Source organism: Somniosus microcephalus, unplaced genomic scaffold (assembly GCF_052327205.1).
Source record: "Somniosus microcephalus isolate GS21.2 unplaced genomic scaffold, FLI_Smic_1.0 unresolved_chr8, whole genome shotgun sequence".
Taxonomy (NCBI): Eukaryota; Metazoa; Chordata; class Chondrichthyes; order Squaliformes; family Somniosidae; genus Somniosus; species Somniosus microcephalus.
The window spans coordinates 48,155,669-48,174,502 of record NW_028225186.1 but is presented as its reverse complement, the minus strand read 5'-3'; the positions used below and the strand labels follow the sequence as shown (position 1 = coordinate 48,174,502).

At 46.1% G+C, this 18,834-nt stretch overlaps 1 protein-coding gene across 6 annotated transcripts in view; it reads right to left on the bottom strand.

Moving 5' to 3' along the window:
• Positions 1-287: 287 nt before the first annotated feature.
• LOC147086333 (uncharacterized) overlaps positions 288-18,834 on the bottom strand; it is a 45,577-nt gene continuing 27,030 nt past the window's right edge. For 4 of the 6 annotated variants that reach the window (XM_085979171.1, XM_085979172.1, XM_085979170.1 and 1 more), the window contains one exon: positions 288-4,730. In XM_085979171.1, the coding sequence (XP_085835297.1) occupies positions 3,152-4,621 (1,470 nt within the window). In that variant the 5' untranslated portion in view covers positions 4,622-4,730 and the 3' untranslated portion in view covers positions 288-3,151. Of the gene's footprint in view, positions 4,731-16,022; positions 16,579-18,834 lie in introns of those variants that run through there. The other 2 variants (XR_015075770.1, XR_015075769.1) reach the window with 1 other exon arrangement.

The following is an 18,834-nucleotide window of genomic DNA, read 5'->3' as shown; positions in this document are numbered from 1 at the left end:
TCTTTCAATCTCCCTCAGATATATGGGAGTGGTGCCAGATGACTGGAGAATTGCAAATGTTACACCCTGTTTAAAAAAAGGGAAGAGGGATAAACCTGGTAACGACAGGCCAATCAGTCTAATGTCAGTGGTGTAGGTGGGCATCCTTTACCTGGTTTACGGCAATTTACCTTTGCCACTGCACTGTGACCAATTCCAATCAGCGGTTTCGAATTGCTAAACCCCCCCCCCTCCAGTTCTGACTGGAGGAACTTATAATTAATGATATATTAAAAACGGACAAATGGTCTGGATGCAAGATAGTCAAATTTTATTAAAACTAAAGAAACTACACCACACCATCAAAGTAATCACGGTAAAATTGCTTAACAGGGGAAGGCAGATGGCAAAAACGAGGGATAAATGGCTACAATGTTAATCTTACAATCTTAGCAACATTTCCCTTAAATTACCACCCCTTTACTTCTCACTAGATTGTCTTGCTAGTGGGTCAAAGCCTTGCTCACCTGCAGTCCAAAGAGTAAAAGAGACAAAAAAGGGGCAGAGAACTTCCTGGGCTTAATCTTTATACCCTGAGAGTCCCTGCTGTTTTCGCACCGAAAAGGTCCGTGCGTAATTTTGCACCGAAAAGTCCGAATACACAAGAGAAGGGCTTTTAACTTCCTCCATTCATACATGGAGACATCACGTAGTAGAGTCAATTTCAGTGAATGGATGTGTGTTAACAACCCATTGTGCTTGCCGTCCGATGATTGGTTGATTCAAACGGGCTACTCCCCAGTGTAAACAAGCAGCTTATAGGTTACCGGACCCACCCAATACCACAGAGTGACTGACAGCTCGGGCTCCTTTTAAACTTACTACAGGGCAGCGCTGAGCTTTTCATATGCTAACAGCCTGTCTGTCCTTTTCCGCTGCCTTTTAAAATTCTGTTTCCATGAGGTCTGTTCAGCCATTTTTATGCCCTGGGCAATTTAAACAGTCCAAAACTCAAGAGTACATCTTTTAATAAAATGTACAATCTTCAAGTGTGCGATTTTCACAAAGTTCTTTGATTCCAGTGTCCAAGTGCTGCCTAGCTTACGAGCTTTTTAACGCAGCCTTTTGCGGTTCTGGGTATGTTTTAAAACATTGTCCAACCCAGAGACAATTTAAATCACACAAGTCTTCATCCATGATGTGGATTAATATTTCCCGATCTTCGGGGGCTGAGGGGATTTTGCGACCCCTACAGTGGTGGGTGAACGACTGGAGACCATTGTCAAGGACAAAATTAATTCTCACTTGGAGAAGCATGGATTAATAAGGGGCAGCCAGTATGGATTTGTTAAAGGTAAATCGTGTCTGATTAACCTGATTGAGTTCTCTGATGAAGTAACAGAGGGTTGATGAAGGTAGTGCAGCAGATGTTGTATATATGGACTTTCAAAAGGCATTTGATAAAATACCACATAACAGACTTACTCTGAAAATAGAAGCAGAGGGAATTAAAGGGCTGATGGTAATTTGGGTATATAATTGGCTAAGGGAGAGGAGGCAGTGAGCAGTGCTGAGGGATGCTTTTCTGACTGGAGGGAGGTATGCAGTGGGCTCCCCCAGGGGTCAGAATTAGGACCATTGCTTTTCTTGTTAGATATAAATGACCTGGACTTGGGTATAGGTGAACAATTTCAAAGTTTACGGATGATACTATTTATGATGATGCCAAGTTTTGTGAGTGTAGTAGTAGCAGACTTCAGAAGGACAGAGACAGACTGTGAAATGAGCAGACACAAGGCAGATGACATTAAATGAGGATAAGTGTGAAGTGATGCACTTTGGGAGAAACAACAGGGAGAGGCCGTATAATCTAAATGGGACTAGTTTGAGGGGGTGCAAGAACAGAGGGACCTGGGGGTCCATATTCACAAGTCTTTGAAAGTGCCACGGCAACTTGGTGAGGCGGTTCAGGAAGCGTATGGGATACTTGGCTTTGTAAATAGTGCCATTGAATACAAAAACAAGGAAGTTACACTAAACCTTTACTAATCACTAGTTAGGAACATAGGACAGGAGGAGGCCATTCAGCCCCTCGAGCCTGTTCCGCCATTCAATGAGATCATGGCTGATCTGCGACCTAACTCCATACACCCGCCTTTGGCCCATATCCCTTAATACCTTTGGTTAACAAAAACCTATCAATCTCAGATTGAAAATTAACAATTGATCGAGCATCAATTGCTGTTTGCGGAAGAGAGTTCCAAACTTCTACCACCCTTTGTGTGTAGAAGTGTTTCCTAATTTCACTCCTGAAAGGTCTGGCTCTAATTTTTAGACTATGCCCCTAGTCCTAGAATCCCCAACCAGCGGAAATAGTTTCTCTCTATCTACCCTATCTGTTCCCCTTAATATCCTGAAAACTTCGATCAGATCACCCCTTAACTTTCTAAATTCCAGGGAATACAACCCTAGTTTGTGTAGTCTCTCCTCGTAACTTAACCCTTGAAGTCCAGGTATCATTCTGGTAAACCTACGCTGCACTCCCTCCAAGGCCAATATATCCTTCCTAAGGTGTGATGCCCAGAACTGCTCACAGTGCTCCAGGTGTGGTCTAACCAGGGTTTTGTACAGCTGCAGGGTTTTGGCCTCAGCTGGAGTCTTGTGGACAGTTCTGGGCACCACACTTTAGGAAGGATGTCAAGGCCTTGGAGAGGGTGCAGAGGAGGTTGACCAGGATGGTACCAGGGATGAGGGACTTCAGTTATGTGGAGAGATTGGAGAAGCTGGGATTGTTCCCCTTAGAGCAGAGAAGGTTAAGAGGAGACCTAATAGAGGTGTTCAAAATGATGAGGGGTTTTGATCGAGCAAGTAGGGAGAAACTGTTCACTTTGGCAAGTGGGTCGGTAACCAAAGATCACAGATTTAAAATAGTTGCTAAAAGAACTAGAGGGGAAATGAGGAGAATTGTTTTCATACAGAGGGTTGTTAAGATCTGGAACGCACCATCTGAAAGGATGCTGGAATCAGGTTCCACAGGAACTTTCAAACAGTAATTGGACGAGTCCTTGAAGAGGACTAGTTTGCAGGGTTCTGGGGATAAAGCTGGGGTGTGGGACTAAATTGGACAGCTCTTTCAAAGACACGATGGGCCGAATCACCTCCTTCTGTGCTGTTAGATTCTATGGTCAGTGTGAAGTCGCTGGTGTCTCTTCAACTCCCCGGAGCTTTTAAAGCTCTTCCCACAGTCAGAACATTTAAAGGGCCTCTCGTCAGTGTGAACTCGCTGATGTGTCAGCAGGTTGGATGAGTGACTGAATCCCTTCCCACACACGGAGCAAGTGAACGGTCTCTCCCCAGTGTGAACTCGCCGATGTGCCAGCAGGTTGGATGAATCAGTGAATCCCTTCCCACACACAGAGCAGCTGAACAGCCTCTCCCCAGTGTGTAGGTGTTGGTGTAGCTTGAGGTCCCCGGACCTTTTAAAACTCTTCCCACACTCAGAACATTTAAAGGGTCTCTCGTTAGTGTGAACTCGCTGGTGCCCCTTCAGCTCCCCGGAGCTTTTAAAGCTCTTCCCACAGTCAGAACATTTAAAGGGTCTCTCGTCACTGTGAACTCGCTGATGCACCAGCAGTTGGGATGAATCAGTGAATCCCTTCGCACACACGGAGCAGGTGAACGGCGTCTCCCCAGTGTGAACTCGCTGATGTACCAGCAGGTGGGATGAATTAGTGAATCCCTTACCACACACGGAGCAGGTGAACGGCCTCTCCCCAGTGTGTAGGAGCCAGTGTCCCTTCAGCTGCTGGGGGCTTTTAAAGCTCTTCCCACAGTCAGAACATTTAAAGGGTCTCTCGTCAGTGTGAATAAGTTGGTGTTGCTTTAGTTCCCCGGGGCTTTTAAAGCTCTTCCCACAGTTAGGACACTGAAATGGTCTCCCATCAGTGTGAACTCCCTGGTGTCCCTTCAGTTCCCTGGGGCTTTTAAAGCTCTTCCCACAGTCAGAACATTGAAATGGTCTCTCATGCGTGTGAACAAGCTGGTGTCCCTTCAGATACCGAGCGCTTTTAAAGCTCTTCCCACAGTCAGAACATTGAAATGGTCTCTCATCAGTGTGGACAAGTTGGTGTTGCTTTAGTTCCGCGGGGCTTTTAAAGCTCTTCCCACAGTCAGGACATTGAAATGGTCTCTCATCAGTGTGGACAAGTTGGTGTAGCTTTAATTCCTTGGGGCTTTTAAAGCTCTTCCCACAGTCAGAACAATGAAATGGTCGCTCATCAGTGTGAACAAGCTGGTGTCTCTTCTGATCCTGAGGGCTTTTAAAGCTCTTCCCACAGTCAGAACATTGAAATGGTCTCTCCTCAGTGTGAACTCGCTGGTGTGTTTGCAGGTGGGATGAACAAACAAATCCCTTTCCACACACGGAGCAGGTGAACAGACTGTCCCTGGTGTGACTGCCCCGTTGAACTTCCAATGCAGACAGGGAACTGAAGCCCTTCCCGCCATCCCCACCTTTACCCGGTTTCTCCCTGGTGTGACGGTGCACGTGTCTCACCAGGTCAGGCGATCTGCTGAATCCGCATCCACACACTGAACACGTGTGCGGTTTGTCTGCGTTGCGATCCCTGCTCTCTCCTTCCATGTGCAAAGGCCGATGATATTCAGGTCCTGATGAATCCAGCGACTCTGTCAGATCTTGACGTGATGTTTGGTCTGAGCTTCTCGCCTGTAACTGCTCCACTTCTATAACCCTGTAAATTGAGATCAGAAAAGGATCAGAGGCAAACTGTTGTTTAATTTTCCCCTTTCCGAACCTAGGGGCAGTGAAGCTGATTTTCAGGCCCCAGCTGCTGCACAGGTTGGTTGAAAGGATCAGCAGTAATGGCGGCTGTAATACCCACAAGGCCCCGGCTCTCCAGAAACCACTCTGTTGACTCTGAGTCCCGCGCATGTGCTCATGGCCCCCGCGCTCTCCCTCCTGCTCTACAATCGCCCGTCCCGATCGGTCCACAACACGCATGCTCAGCACACAAAACCCTGCGGTTGGAACATCGGGCGTGCATGTGGAGCCGCAACATCTGGTACGCGTGAGCGGCTCAGGTGGTGGCGAGTCGGTGTTTCGCCTCAGCCGCCAGGGAGGTGCGCATGCGCAGGATGACCCAACATTCTTCCCGTCAGCAATCACTCCCTCGTTTCTTTAATAAAAACAGAAAATGCTGGAAATACTCAGCAGGTCAGGCAGCATCTGTGGAGAGAGAAACAGAGTTAACGTTTCAGGTCGATGACCATTCGTCAGAACTGCTTGCTCTTTAGTGTCAGCCAGTGGCTCAGTGGGTAGCACTCTCGCCTCTGAGTCAGCAAGTTGTGGGTTCATAGTCCCACTCCAGAGACTTAAGCACAAAAATCCAGGCTGACACTGCAGTGCAGTGCTGAGGGAGTGCGGCACTGTCGGAGGTGCCGTCTTTCGGATGGGATGTTAAATTGAGGCCCTGTTTGCTCTCTCAGGTGGATGTAAAAGATCCCATGGCATTATTTCAGGAAAGAAAGACTTGCATTTATATAGTGCCACCAGATATCCTAAAGTGCTTTACAGCCAATGAAGTACTACAATGAAGTAGTCACTGTTGCAATGTGGGAAAGAGCAGGGGAATTATCCCCAGTGTCCGAGCCAATGTTTATCCCTCAATCAACATAAAAAAATGATAGATTATCTGGTCATTATCACATTGCTGTCTGTGGGAGCTTGCTGTGCGCTAACTGACTGCCGCATTTCCTACATTACAACAGTGACTACACTTCAAAAGTACTTCATTGGCTGTAAAGTACTTTGGGACATCCGGTGGTGGTGAAAGGCGCTATATAAATGCAAGTCTTTCTTTCTTCACTGGTCTCACCAGCGACCTCTTCTGGCGGTTGGTTGATTGACAGACGAGAGCCCGCGCATGCGCACTCGGAGCGGCGGTTTGGGCCGACTCCGGCAGAGTGACCCCTCCTGGTCACAAAGGGCAATGACCGCGCATGCCCAGAGGAGACCAACCCCCCCTCCCCCACTCGGAGCTGCGCCTGCGCACTCGGATCCTGCCGGACGGAGTCGGCGCGGGGCCATTCCGGGGAAAGGCCTTGGTGTCGGGTCCAGAGTCGCGATCGGTGACGCAAAGTGAGTTTTCTCCGCTCCGATTGGGTGGAGAATGGCGCGGGGTGGATCGGGAGAGAATCGAAAGAAATAGAAAAACCTGAGAGTCCGCGAGGCCCCGGACCGAGCGGAGGCACTTGGACGGTGCACGTGATCTCCTCGGGGACACGTCACCCGGGCCCGCGGCCTGATTGACGGCAGCTTCCGACCAATAGGGAGCGAGCAAGCCGGCGGCGGGTCCTCCAACCAATCGGGGAGCCCGAGGGGCGGGACTAGCACCGGCTGATTGTCTGATCCGCAGGGCAGCGAGTTTCTCCAGTCCCTTGTTCAGGGCCCGGGGCGGCTGTGGGCCTTTATTCCCCGCATTGGACACAAGGCTCTTTATCTCAGGATAGGGTGACGTCGCACTGAAACTTTCCGCTGTCCTTTACAAAGATGGCTCTTTGTCTCAGGCATAGGGTGACGTCGCACTGAAACTTTCCGCTGTCCTTTACAAAGATGGCTCTTTGTCTCAGGCATAGGGTGACGTTGCACTGAAACTTTCCGCTCTCCTTTACAAAGATGGCTCTTTGTCTCAGGCATAGGGTGACGTCGCACTAAAACTTTCCGCCCTCCTTTACAAAGATGGCTCTTTATCTCAGGCATAGGGTGACGTCGCACTGAAACGTTCCGCCCTCCTTTACAAAGATGGCTCTTTGTCTCAGGCATAGGGTGACGTCGCACTGAAACGTTCCGCCCTCCTTTACAAAGATGGCTCTTTATCTCAGGCACAGGGTGACGTCACACTGAAACTTTCCGCTCTCCTTTACAAAGATGGCTGCCGTTAACCTGGGCCTGTAAGGGGAAGAAATCCCCACAATTGCAAACACGGGATCTTCAGCTTATTATTCGGGGGCTTGCCTCCTGCACGAGTTGTTTATGAAGCCTCCCCACCATATTAGCATCGGGAGGGAGGAGGTATTGGCGGTTCTAGCAGGCTTAAAAGTGGGTAAATCCCCAGGCCCGGACGAGATGTATCCCAGGCTGCTGTGTGAGGCAAAAGAGGAGATTGCAGGGGCTCTAACACAAATTTTCAGAACCTCTCTGGCCACAGGGGATGTGCCGGAGGACTGGAGAACAGCTAATCTAGTACCATTATTCAAGAAGGGTAGTAGGGATAAACCAGTGAACTACAGGCCAGTGAGCCTAACAACAGTGGTAGGGAAATTATTGGAAAAAATTCTGAGGGACAAAATTAGTCTCCACTTGGAGAGGCAAGAATTAATCAGGGATAGTCAGCATGGCTTTGTCAACGGAAGATCATGTCTGACTAATTTGATTGAATTTTTTGAGGGGGTGACTAGGTGTGTGGATGAGGGTAGTGCAGTGGATGTGGCTTAGTGGCAGAAGGTGATGGTGGAAGGTTGTTTTTGTGACTGGAAGCCTGTGTCCAGTGGGGTACCGCAGGGATCGGTGCTGGGTCCCTTGCTGTTTGTGGTCTACATTAATGATTTGGATGTGAATGTAAAAGGTATGATCAGTAAGTTCGCAGATGACACGAAAATTGGTGGGGTGGTAAATAGCGAGGAGGGTAGCCTCAGTCTGCAGGACGATATAGATGGGTTGGTCAGATGGGCGGAACAGTGGCAAATGGAATTTAACCCTGAAAAGTGTGAGGTGATGCATTTTGGAGGGACTAACAAGGCAAGGGAATACACAATGAATGTTAAGACCCGAGGTAAGGCCTTGGTGTGCATGTACATAGATCCCTGAAGGCAGCAGAACAGGTGGATAAGGTGGTTAAAAAGGCATATGGGATACTTGCCTTCATTAGCCGAGGCATAGAATATAAGAGCAGGGAGGTTATGATGGAGCTGTACAAAACGCTGGTTAGGCCACAGCTGGAATACTGTGTGCAGTTCTGGTCGCCACACTATAGGAAGGATGTGATTGCTTTGGAGAGGGTGCAGAGGAGATTCACCAGGATGTTACCTGGGCTGGAGCGCTTCAGCTATGAAGAGAGACTGGACAGGCTGGGTTTGTTTTCCTTGGAGCAGAGAAGGCTGAGGGGGGACCTGATTGAGGTGTACAAAATTATGAGGGGCATAGATAGGGTAGATAGAAAGGAGCTTTTTCCCTTAGTAGAGGGGTCAATAACAAGGGGGCATAGATTCAAGGTAAGGGGCAGGAGGTTTAGAGGGGATTTGAGGAAGAACTTTTTCACCCAGAGGGTGGTTGGAATCTGGAACTCACTGTCTGAAAGGGTGGTGGAGGCAGAAACCCTTGCAACATTCAAGAAGCATTTGGATGAGCACTTGAAATGCCAGAGCATACAAGGCTACGGACCAAACGCTGGAAAATGGGATTAGGTTAGACAGGGCTTGATGGCCGGCACGGACGCGATGGGTAGCTAACGTTACCCCACTATTCAAAAAGGGGGGTAGGGAAAAAGCAGGTAATTACAGACCTGTAAGCCTTACATCAGTTGTGGGCAAAATGCTGGAGTCCATCATTAAGGATGAAATAGCGGAGCACTTAGCAAATGGGGACAGGATAGGACAGAGTCAACATGGATTTACAAAGGGTAAATCGTGCTTGACTAATCTATTGGAATTTTTTGAGGGAGTAACTGGTAGAATAGATGGGGGAGAGCCAGTAGATGTGGTGTACCTGGACTTCCAAAAGGCCTTCGATAAGGTCCCACATAAAAGATTAGCATGGAAAATTGAGGCTCATGGGATAAAGGGGAAAGTTTTGGCGTGGATAGGGAACTGGCTGTCAGATAGAAAACAGAGAGTTGGAATAAACGGCTCATTTTCTGAATGGCAGGCAGTAACAAGTGGGGTACCACAGGGATCTGTCCTGGGCCCCCAGCTGTTCACAATTTACATTAATGACCTGGATCAGGGAGTCGGATGCAGCATTTCCAAATTTGCAGACGACACTAAACTAGGAGGTGGGGTGGGCTCAGAGGAAGAGACCAGGAAGCTCCAGAGCGATTTGGACAGACTGGGCGATTGGGCGGATAAATGGCAGATGCACTATAATGTGGACAAGTGCGAAGTTATCCACCTTGGGTGCAGGAACGGGAGGGCAAATTATTATTTAAATGGCAATAGATTGGGAGAGGGGGAAGTACAGAGAGACCTGGGTGTTCTTGTACACCAGTCACTGAAGGCGAGCATGCAGGTGCAACAGGCGGTCAAGAAGGCAAACGGTATGCTGGCCTTCATAGCAAAAGGGTTAGAATACAGGAACAGGGATACCTTGCTGCAGCTGTACAGGGCACTGGTGAGACCACACCTCGAGTACTGTGTACAGTTTTGGTCGCCTCATCTGAGGAAGGATGTTCTTGCCATGGAGGGGGTGCAGCGGCGATTCACCAGGCTGATACCAGGAATGGCGGGAATGACCTATGAGGAGAGACTATGTAGTTTAGGGATGTACACACTGGAGTTTAGAAGATTGAGAGGGGACCTCATAGAAGTGTATAAAATTCTGACAGGTCTAGACAGACTGGATGCAGAAGGAATGTTTCCCTTGGCGGGTGAGAACAGAACTAGAGGACATAATTTAAGGATAAGGGCTAAACCATTTAGGACAGAGATGAGGGGGAATTTCTTCACTCAGAGAGTGGTGAACCTGTGGAACTCATTGCCACAGAGGGCAGTGTACGCCAGCTCATTAAATATATTTAAGAGGGAATTAGATATATTTCTACGGGCAAAAGGGGTTAAGGGTTACGGAGAGAAGGCGGGGACGGGATACTGAATTAAAGGATCAGCCATGATCTCATTAAATGGCGGAGCAGGCACGAAGGGCCGAATGGCCTACTCCTGCTCCTATCTTCTATGTATCTATGTATCTATGTATAACTCTATGACTCTATGACCTACCGGTCCATTACTCCACTCCGTCGCGATTTTTACCCACTGCACCATCGCGCTCCCGGCTTCAGCCCCTCTCCATCTCCAGTAACGCACTGCGCATGCTCAATATACCGACCCCTCCCGCGCCTGCACGCTGGGCTCTTGTAGTCTGGGTGCGGCACGTGGTCCACCGCGGGGAATGCTGGGTAAAAGACCAGATTAGTGAATGGAACATGATTTACTGTGATCAGATTGAGGACTGAACCATGTTCATTCTTGTAGTCATGGTTTGTTTCTGCTGATCTTAATAACTCCTGTATCTGCGCTGGAGATTAATATTCTGTTTAAATAGTGAATAAATAAAGCTCGAGGAACAGCACCTCATCTTTCAATTAGGCACTTTACAGCCTTCTGGACTCAACATTAAGTTCAACAATTTCAGACTTTAACCCTTACTCCCATTTTTCATGCTGTATGATTTTGCCATCCCCATTTGCAACATTTTCCAAGACTCGGTTTCACAGCCACATCTCTTTCCTCAGCACCTGTCTCCGGTTCCAACTTATTCCATGTGGATTCCAACTGAACTTCCACCCTTCGTGTTTCCGATCCACCCAGGATAACTTTCCTGCCTCTTACCTTAGTAATATCTGTTACATCTCCAGCTTTTTCCAGTTCTGATGAAGGGTCCCAGACCTGAAACGTTAACCCTGTTTCTCTCTCCACGGATGCTGCCTGGCCTGCTGAGTATTTCCAGCATTTTCTGTTGTTATTTCAGTGAATAAATAAGCTTTGTTTCAAACACACAGTGTGTCAAATATTTGATTTCTCCATGATAAGAGAAGACGAATTGATGTTCTGCTCCAGACTGTTTAATTTTTGGGCCTTTTCTTACTCTAGATTATTTCCGTTCTCATCTCGTTCGCCTTCTACCACATCAAACCCCAAGCTTGCTCCGTTTACATAGAAACATAGAAGATAGGAGCAGGAGTAGGCCATTCGGCCCCTCGAGCCTGCTCCGCCATTCAATGAGATCATGGCTGATCATCCAAATTCAGTACCCGGTCCCTGCCTTCTCCCCATATCCCTTGATACCTTTAGCTCTAAGAAATATATCTAACTCCTTCTTGAATATATTTAAAGACTTGGCCTCAACCGCCTTCTGTGGTAGAGAATTCCACAGGTTCACCACTCTCTGGGTGAAGAAATTCTTCCTCATCTCTGTCCTAAATGGCTTACCCCTTATCCTTAGACTATGACCCCTGGTTCTGGACTCTCCGACCATCAGGAACATTCTACCTGCATCTAATTTGTCCAGACCTGTCAGAATTTTATAAGTTTCGATGAGATCCCCTCTCATTCTTCTAAACTCCAGCGAGTATAAGCCCAATCGACCCAATCTCTCCTCATACGTCATTCCTGCCATCCCAGGGATCAGCCTTGTGAATCTTCACTGAACTCCTTCCATGGCAAGAACATCCTTCCTCAGATAAGGCGACCAAAACTGCACACAGTACTCAAGGTGTGGTCTCACCAAGGCCCTGTACAACTGCAGCAGGACATCCTTGCTCCTGTACTCAAACCCTTTTGCTATGAAGGCCAACATACCATTTGCCTTCTTCACCGCCTGCTACACCTGCATGCTTACCTTCAGCGACTGGTGCACAAGGACACCCAGGTCTCGTTGCACTTCCCCTTCTCCCAATCTATTGCCATTCAGATAACAGTCTGCCTTTCTGTTTTTGACACCAAAGTGGATAACCTCGCATTTATCCACGTTATATTGCATCTGCCACGCTTCTGCCCAATCACCCAACCTCTGGGATCTCAGAAAACACCATGAATATACAACTGGTGGATTTGACTGCTGTTTTACAATCATAATTCTCCATTTGTGTGTGTGCCCGTGCATTATAACTATCAATCAGCAGCCTTTCCTTTCCCCACTGTGGAAATGTAAAAGCGATTGTTAATTCAGTACCAGTTTGAGTCTTTGTAAATTTCAGCATGTTGCTGTTTCACTAACGCTGCCACTAGTGTAATAAACACACAACAGCAACAGAGGGGCAAGGAGAATGTATGAGAAATGATTAGTGGTAACATAATAGGGAACACTAACACCTTTTATAAACATATAAAGCGTGAAAGAATAGTCCAAGGAAAGGTGGGGCCGATTACTGACCAAAAAGGCAATCATCTTGTGGAAGCAGAGGACATGGCTGAGGTACTAAATTAACACTTTGGCTCTGTATTCACTAAAGGAGAGGATGCTGCCAATCGTACAGTAAAGGAGGAGGTGGTAGAGAAATTGGATAGGATATAAATCGATTAGGACGATGTACTAAATTGGTTGGCAGGGCTCAAAGTAGAAATGTCACCCACTCTGCCACAATCTTCCAATCCTTAGATATGGGAAAGGTGCCAGAGGACGGGAGGGCTGCAAACGTTACTTCCCTGTTCAAAAAAGGAGAGCACGATGAACCAAATAACTACAGGCGACTCAGCTTAACATCGGTGTTATTTCCGAAACACAATTAACCGTCACTTGGAAGAACATGGGTTTATTAGCGACAGACAAAATGGATTTTATTTAAAGGCAAATCTAACCTGGCTGACTTGAATGAGCCAATGGATGAAATAGGAGAGGGTTGATGAAGGTAGTGCAGTTGATGTTCTGTTTCTGGACTTTCAGAAGGCCTTTGATAAAGTACCTCATAATAGACTGGTGAACAAAATTGGAGCCAATGATATTAAAGGAGCAGTGGCAGCGTGGATACTAAATTGGTGAAGGGACAGAAAACAGACAGTAGTTGTGAACCGATATTGTTCACACTGGAGGGAAGTTTACAGTGTCCCCAGGGGGCGGGATTAGGACCACTGCTCTTTGATTTATTTCAGTGACATGGACTTGGGTATACAGGGCATAGTTTAAAAGTTTGTCGATGACACGAATCTTGGAAAAGTCGTAAACCGTGAGGAGGACAGCAGAAGACTTCAGGAGGAAATAGAGACACTGGTGAAATGGGCAGACACATGGCCGGTGAAGTTTAATGCAGAGAAGTGTGAAATGCTGCATTTTGGAAGGAAGAATGAGGCGATGCAATTTAAACCAACTGGTACAATTTAAAGGGGTTGCAGGAACAGTAAAACTTGGGGTATAGATACAGAAATCTTTGACGGTGGCAGGACAGGACGATAAGGCTTTTAGAAACGTATATGGGAGCATTGGCTTTATAAATAGAGGCACAGGAACATCGGAACAGGAGTAGGCCGCTCATTCACTCCAGCTTGTTCCTCCATTCAATTCGATCATGGCTGAGCTGTATCTTAACTCCATCTCCCCGCCTTGGTTCCATATCCCTAAATACCATTGCCTAACACAAATCTATCAATCACAGTTTGTCATTTTCAATTGACCGAAACTCAACAGCTTCTTGAGGGCGAGTGTTCTAGATTTCCACTTCACTGTGTCTGAAGAAATGCTTTGTAACATCACCCCTGAACGGCCTCGCTCTGCGGTTAAGGTTACGTGGACCCCTCGTTCTCTCTGCCCAGCCACAGTTCCTAACTTCTAACATCACCCCTGAACGGCCTCGCTCTGCGGTTAAGGTTACGTGGACCCCTCGTTCTCTCTGCCCATCCACAGTTCCTAACTTCTAACATCACCCCTGAACGGCCTCGCTCTGCGGTTAAGGTTACGTGGACCCCTAGTTCTCTCTGCCCATCCACAGTTCCTAATTCTAACCATTTAGAAAATTCTCTGATCGATCCTTTTTAGGTCCAACGTGAATGAGCTCATTTCTTTCTGAAGTGAGGAGTGCGACAAACTCGCTCAATCCACTCCAGGAGGGTGGGTTCTCCGGCGTTCTGAATGTTATTTAGTGTTGGTGTCGCGAGTCTAACGCCCTCGAACGTATATGTGGATACGGTGTCAAGATGTAATGAGAATGGGAGGAGGCTCCCGTGGAGTATAAACACAGCATAGACCACTTGAGCCGAATGGACTGTTTCTCTGCTGCAGTTTCGATGTAAATCTAATCTGCCCCGAACTGTCACAAACTCCAATCTCTGTGACTGTGACCATGGTGTGTAACCCTTCCTTGTCCATCATTCACCTTCCCACAGCATTCGATATAGTCTCATCTGGCATTCTTTTCCATGTCATGGCCTCCACTGTCCATCCCATAAAACTGATCATGTGCTTCCTGTCCTAGCTCCCTGATCGCAGATCGCAAATCTCCAGCAATGGGTTAACTTTTGTCTTTCTATCCACACCTATATTGTTGGCCAATATTGAACCGATGATGCTGCTTCTGGTGCATAGTAACCGATTACTGTAGCGCCGGAGGCAGATTGGATTGTTTCAATGTCTGCTTCTTGGGATTTGCTGGGGCATTGAAATCTCTGTGCTGAGATCGCCTCATCAGGCACCTCCATTGACTAGGCGAGGCTACATCATAGACCCATAATATGATACAGCACAGAAGGTCATTCAGCCCATCAGGCACCTCCACTGACTGGGCGAGGCTGCATCATAGACCCATAATATGATACAGCACAGGAGATCATTCAGCCCATCAGGCACCTCCATTGACGAGGCGAGGCTGCATCATAGACCCATAATATGATACAGCACAGAAGGAGGTCATTCAGCCCATCACACCGGTGCTGACTCTTTGGAAGAGCTATCCCATTATTACCACTGCCCCCCTCTTTCCCCATAGCCCTGTAAACGTTTTCCCTTCAAGTATTTATCCAATTCTCTTTTGAATGTTAACAGAATCTGCTTCCTCCACCCTTTCGGGCAATGCATTCCAGATCTCACTAACTCGCTGTGTAACAGAATGTTACCTCACCTCGCCTGTGGTTCTTTTTCCACTCTCTTTAAATCTGCATCGGCTGGTTACCGACCCTTCTGCCAATGGAAACAGTTCCTCCTTATTTACTCATCAAAACCAATCATGAGTTTCAACAGCTCTATAAAATCTTCATTTAACCAACTCTGCTCTAAAGAGAACAAACCAGTCTCTCCCCAGAACTGAAGTCCCTGATCCTTCGTACAATTGTCTCAAATCTCTTCTGCACCGTCTCCAAGGCCTCGATATCCTCCCTAAAGTGTGGTGCCCAGAATTGAAAACCATACTCCAGCTGAGGCCTAACCAGTCTTTTATAACAGTTTAACATCACTTCCTTGCTGTTATTCGCTATTCGCTCATGGTATCAGCACGTGACTAATGAGCACTGTCAGAGGTGAGGACATTCACCACTGCTCCACTAACATTAACACAGTTGTGTAAATTTTAGCAGATTGGTGACACCCAACTTGTTTGTTTGGAATATCTTTAGGGGCCTTACAATGTCTGGAAACGTCTTAAATACATAACTGGTTTGATCTGACTGCTGTTTTACAATTATAATTCTCCACGTGTGCACATGTCCCGCTGTGTGTCTAACAAACTCTCAGTCAGCGTCCTTCCCTTTCCCCACTGGGGAAATGTGAAAGCGATTCGGTCCCGGATCAGTAATTTCTCCAAACTTAAGTTGATGTTATTCGCCGGCATTAAGTTATAACCCAATTTGAGACCTTGTAAGATGGAGTTTTCTGCTGTTTGACACACGCAGACTCTGGTATAATAAACACACGACAACAACAGCAGCACCGTAGGGAATCAAGCTGAATACAGAAAGTACAGAGGAGAAATCAAAAACAAACTAAGAGGGGCACGGAAAAACTGAGGAAAGATTAGTGGGAATATAATGGGGAACATTAAAATCTTTCTTAAACATGTAAAGCCTAAAAGGAGAGTCAATGGAAAGGTGCGATGATTAAGGACCAAAAGGGCAATCTTCTGGTGGATGCAGTGGGCATGGCTGAGGTACTGAATGAGTACTTTGCATCTGCCTTCACTAAAGAAGAGGATGCTGCCAATGTTACAGTGAAGGAGAGGGTGGTAGTGAAATTGGACAGGATATAAATAGACCAAGAGGATGTAGTGAAACAGTGGACAGCGCTCAAAGTGGAAAAGTCATGGTCTGGATGGGATACTGAAATAAAGAGTAGATTTGCCTTTCTAAATCTAGGCTTTATTAACTTTAAAAATCCAGTAGCACATCTTTCAACACCCAGTCCCAACCAAGGCTGTAAAGAACTGAATTTAAGATGGCCACCACAAATCACATGACATCAACTACCAATGAGTTTACAGCATATATCTCAAGGCAGGAAACAAACAACCAATTACAATACTTCTTACTAAACATAAAGAATAATCACCACATTCACCCCTCCTTTTAAAATATACTCCAACCTAAATAACCTTTACAATTAATTATTTACAACTAAAACAATACAAATATAATATTTCAACAATTTTAAAACATTACTATCAATTTAAAAGTCCATTTTCAGTCTGTCGACCGGATATCTTGTTCGTGTCGACCTTCTTAACCCTGGTGAAATTCCTTGCCCTCCCACACCAGGAGACACAGAAGTATCTTCTGCAGGAAGGTTATCCATATCCCGATTATCAACGGTTTCCGGATTGGAAATCCCATCAAGAGGTAAACTGGGACGGTCATGAACATCCATCGAAGGCTGACTAATAGAAGTATAATTATCTGCAATAGGATTGGAAATATTCGTAGTATCTGTAACGACATCCACATTATCTGAATCATGACTATTGTTAATATCCTCAGAAGAGGGCTGGCCACCACAAGGAGCCAAGTCTTTAATTGAAACAGTACTTTCTTTCCCATCTTGGAATCGAATGAGCATATTGGGAATTTGCCTCCAACAGCTCCACCTCCTCCACTAAAGGATCATATTTTGACAATCTAACATGGCGTCGAAGCAGCACAGGTCCCTGCATAGTAAGCCATGAAGGTACCGAATATCCCGTAGTAGATCTCCGCGGATAGTTAAAGAGCCTTTTATGGGGGGGTCACATTAGTAGCCGTTGAAAGCAATGATCTAATGGAATGCAGGGCATCAGGCAATACCATTTCCCACTGTGTATTCTTAAGGTTCCGGGATGTCAAAGCCAACATAACTGCCTTCCAGATCACCCCATTGTATCGTTCGCACTGTCCATTACCCTGGGGATTATACGGGGTAGTTCTACTAGTAGAGATTCCCCGACTCTGAAGGTATTCCTTCAACTGGGAAGACATAAAAGAACTTCCCTGATCCGAATGGATATACGCAGGCATCCCAAAAATGACAAAAAGTTGAGTCAGACATTTGATAACTGTAGTAGCTGATACATCTGCGCAAGGAAAAGCAAATGGGAACCTTGAAAACTCATCCACAACAGTAAATATATATCAATTTTGAGTCGTTGAAGGAAGAGGCCCCTTAAAATCAACGCTCAAACGTTCAAAAGGAGAATTAGCCTTTATAAGATGAGCTCGTTGAGGCTTAAAGAAATTCGGTTTACACCGAGCACAGATAAAACATGATGAAGTCATCCGCTTGACGTCTTCAACTGAAAAGGGCAAATTCTTACTGCGCACGAAGTGTATCATCCTCGTAACCCCAGGATGGCATAAGGCATTGTGAAGATTAATAAGCGTATCTCCGTGAATCACAGAAACAGCGCATCAGCAGCAACATTATCCTTCCCCGGACGATAAACTACATCAAAATGGTAGCATGCCAACTCAATCCTCCACCTCATTATTTTATCATTCTTGATCTTTCCAAAATGTTTGACATCAAACATAAAAGGACACAGACTTTTGGTCAGTTACCAACGTAAAATGTCGCCCCGATAAATAATGTCTCCATTTACGCAGTGCTTCTACTATTGCATACGCCTCTTTCTCTATTGAAGAATGTCTTTTTTCACTATTGTTCAAGGTACGTGAGAAAAAGGCCACAGGTCTTCCATTTTGGTTCAGAGTAGCCCCAATTGCAAAATCAGAAGCGTCCGTCTCAATCACAAAGGGAACCTGCTCATCAATAGAATGCACAACTGCTCCAAGGATATCCTTTTTAAAATTATCAAAACACGTCCTGGCCTCCCATGATAAAGGATATGTCGTAACCCGAATAAGGGGCCGGATCTTCTGTGAAAAGTTTGCAATCCAATTAGAATAGTAAGAAAACAGTCCAACAACTCGTTGCAAAGCCTTAGAATTAGTAGGACAAGGTAAATCAATCAATGGTCGCAGACGTTCTGGATCTGGTTTAATCTTGTTTCCCGAGATAATATACCCCAGTAGATTTACCTCAGTGGTCGAAAAGATACACTTCTCTTTATTGAAAGTTAAACCAACTTTTTCCGCAGCTTGAAGGAATCTTTCTAAATTAGAATCATGCTCCACCCTTGATTTGCCACACACCGTGATGTCATCTAAGTCTGAAAAGGTGTCAGAGAGAGAGTTATCACTTATAAAAGCATCCATTGCCCGTTGAAAACAAGCAACACCATTAGTAACACCAAATGGTATTCGGCAAAACTGATACAGCTTTCCGCCAGCCTCAAAGGCCGTATATGGTTGATCCCTAGGAATCTGATGATAAGCACTCTTTAAATCAATAGTGCTAAAAACCTTATACTGAGATACTTTGTTGATAAGCTCATCAATCTTAGGCAAAGGGTACACATCTAATTGATTATACCTATTAATAGTTTGGGAGTAGTCTATCACCATTCGTTTCTTATGTCTCTCGTTAGTGGTGACAACTACCTGTGCCCGCCAAGGCGAACAACTAGGTTCAATGATTCCTTCCAATAAAAGACGTTGAACTTCAGAATTAATAAATTCTCTATCCTGACTGCTATACCTTCTTGACTTGGTAGCAATTGGCTTACAATCCAGCATCAAATTGGAAAAAAGTGATAATGGAGAAGTGGATAAAGAGGTTAA